This window comes from Fopius arisanus, unplaced genomic scaffold (assembly GCF_000806365.1).
Source record: "Fopius arisanus strain USDA-PBARC FA_bdor unplaced genomic scaffold, ASM80636v1 scaffold00031, whole genome shotgun sequence".
Lineage (NCBI taxonomy): Eukaryota > Metazoa > Arthropoda > Insecta > Hymenoptera > Braconidae > Fopius > Fopius arisanus.
In genome coordinates this window covers 182,933-185,518 of record NW_011887770.1, presented here as the reverse complement: position 1 = coordinate 185,518, position 2,586 = coordinate 182,933, and the positions used below count along the sequence as shown (strand labels likewise).

The 2,586-nt window shown below is 36.5% G+C and overlaps 2 protein-coding genes across 2 annotated transcripts in view; one reads left to right on the top strand and one right to left on the bottom strand.

Annotated features, from left to right (window-relative positions):
• Positions 1-702: 702 nt before the first annotated feature.
• LOC105265592 (Leucine-rich tendon-specific protein) overlaps positions 703-2,586 on the top strand; it is an 8,613-nt gene continuing 6,729 nt past the window's right edge. Inside the window, exon 1 of the mRNA XM_011303153.1 lies at positions 703-1,242. The gene's annotated coding sequence lies outside the window, so the exon portion shown is untranslated. The remainder of the gene's footprint in view (positions 1,243-2,586) is intronic.
• LOC105265591 (IQ and AAA domain-containing protein 1) overlaps positions 1,721-2,586 on the bottom strand; it is a gene marked incomplete in the record, with an annotated part of 4,257 nt that continues 3,391 nt past the window's right edge. Inside the window, 1 exon segment of the mRNA XM_011303152.1 lies at positions 1,721-2,274. Coding sequence (XP_011301454.1) covers positions 1,852-2,274 — 423 coding nt within the window.

Below are 2,586 nucleotides of genomic sequence, written 5' to 3'. Positions count from 1 at the left end.
GATTTTAGGCTGCGATTATCTGGACTTTTAGTTTTATGAGAGTTATCAGAGACATTTCAACTCTTGTAATTATTGATAATCCCACAATTTAAAAATCCCTGGGCTTTTTAATATTCAGGACTCCTTTTTTTTTAAAATTGGATGATCACACAACATGAAGGATTTCAGGATGAGACTACCTGAACCATCCATTTTATGATGATCATTCAGCTGTTATCATTAGCTGTCAGAGGCATTTTGAATTTCCTGATTATTGAGAGTTCCGGAATTAGGAAATCGTTGGGTTTAGCATTATTGAGAATGGCAGTGAGATTTGGGTGGTTATACAAGATAAATGTTGATGATATTGTGCGAGTGGAGTTGGAGGTTTGAGGATTGCGTACAGAGTGAAGAGTGCAAGTGGGCGTTAAGGGCCGTGGAAGAGAACGTACACCCATCGGTTGGGTTCCATACATGGTTATGCTATGTGGATAAAGACGACGTGGGGACACACGAGAGAGACCGAATGATAATCATCAACCCACGTTGAAGCAGTGCAAACGTACGAGACACACGAAGGCAAACCCTCTCTCAACTCCATTTCCACTATTAACGCACAACCTGAACAGGGAATCGTTGAAGAGAGATGAAGTATCAGGATGGAGGGGAGACACCAGTGCCCCATTCTCCTCTCCATGGATTTTAGTTACGTTTCTTCCTTCATTCATTTCACCATCACCAGCTAATTGGATTTTATCCAACAATTTATATTTTTCATGCAGGGCTATCAAAATTACTGCACCGTAACAGTTTCAATATTTTTTTTGGAAATGATATCACCAGGTGTTTAGTGTCGAATTCTCCTTGAAGTGATCCTGAAGAACTGCGGTTTCTTCTTCTTTTTTAAATCTGAAATACAGAAGATGTTAGTTGTGGTTTTTAACGAAAAATGTGGAAATAGCAAAATGAATAGTTTTTTATGGATGAAGAGAGGACAGATTTTTTAATGTTTGAGGTGTGAATTGATTATAATTCGACACGTGGGTGCTATTTTTGGGATAAGGATATTATCGAAATGGTATCAATGGTTGGAGTGAAGAAGTACTGGCGTGGGAGCTGGTGCTGGGATTCCAGGTGAAGCTTCACGGCTTGAAGAAGTGCATGAAGATCGAGGAAGATTGAAGAAGAGGTCATATAAGCCGGGGGATATTCTCCGAAGAATACTGTCGTGTGTTGGTGCACGCGACTGACGCGTGTGTAGAGGTAAAGAGAAGGGGTAAATCCTTATTGAGGGGTGATTCAGTGAAAAAGTTGATCTTCACTGTAGACTAATATAGTAAGGCTTGTCCTCAGGCATCATTGATGCTTTCTAAACACCAGAACTCAATAATTTAACGGTTTTTTTAAATCAGCAAATGGATACCTCTATCGCGGATTTTGGTATCACTATTTCCTACGCAATTTTGTAATGATTCAATGAATAGGTGAAACCTTAAAAAGGAATTGAATTTTTAATGAAATTTGAATTAATTTCTCCTCGTATTTCCTTCCTCTAAAAATAATTGCAATTCTTTTTCTTCATTAATTATTATTAACTATTGAATTATGATATTCATGTTTTTGAATTATTACTTTCACATCAGCTTTTGCTGCGAAATTTTGCAATAATTCAATGAATAGTAAAAATCTTAAAAAATTGAATTGAAATTTGAATGAAATTCGAATTAATTTCCTCTCGCTTCGTCTCTTTAAAAAATAATTGCAGTCCTTCTTTCCAGTAATGATTATCAATGCTGATTAATTATCCAATCAAATTATTATTGAATCCAATAAAGATGATAATTAAGATTTGATCTGTTCATCAAATTCGAATCAATTTCCTTCATTATTCTCCTGTTCCTTCCTCATTTTCGCTAATTTCCTTCCAAGTGGAGTTTTCATCTGAAATTTCGCATAATCAGTAAGAATTTTCTCCGAAATCCTCGGATATCTCTCCAACTCTTTGAGAATCTCCTCGGGCCTCAACGGCTCAAATCTGAGTCTCATCCTTCTCCTGAGATTCATCACATTCTCCACAGCCTCACGAATCACATCCAAAGAATATCCCACCGATGCCCTAGCCACCGCAGAAACATCAAAATGCCTATTCACATTGTGATATCTCATGAGAACATCCTGATAGAACAGATAAACGGAATTGTAATCCGAGACGGGAATGGCGATGAAATTATCGTACATTTTGCTGAATTTTTTATTCGCCTTCCAGGGCTCTGACGCCAGTCCCAATACGAGAATCTGCAAATGGACATAATTAATTTTTTTTCAAAGAAATAAAAAATTAAATCAATACTAAATAATCATAGACTACAGTGACAATATTTCATTAAATCCTAAAAGGCCTGAGGCACCAACAGGTTTGCGACTCTATGAAGAGCGTGGGATGATGCGTTCTCTTTCATTTTTCATCTCGATTATCTCTCTATTTACCACGCACGTAGAATATGGATAATAAAACAATATCTCCCTCGTGAAATATCACATATTAACATCAACAAAATCACCACTTGAACACAATAAATCCTATAATAATATAATAATAATATTTCC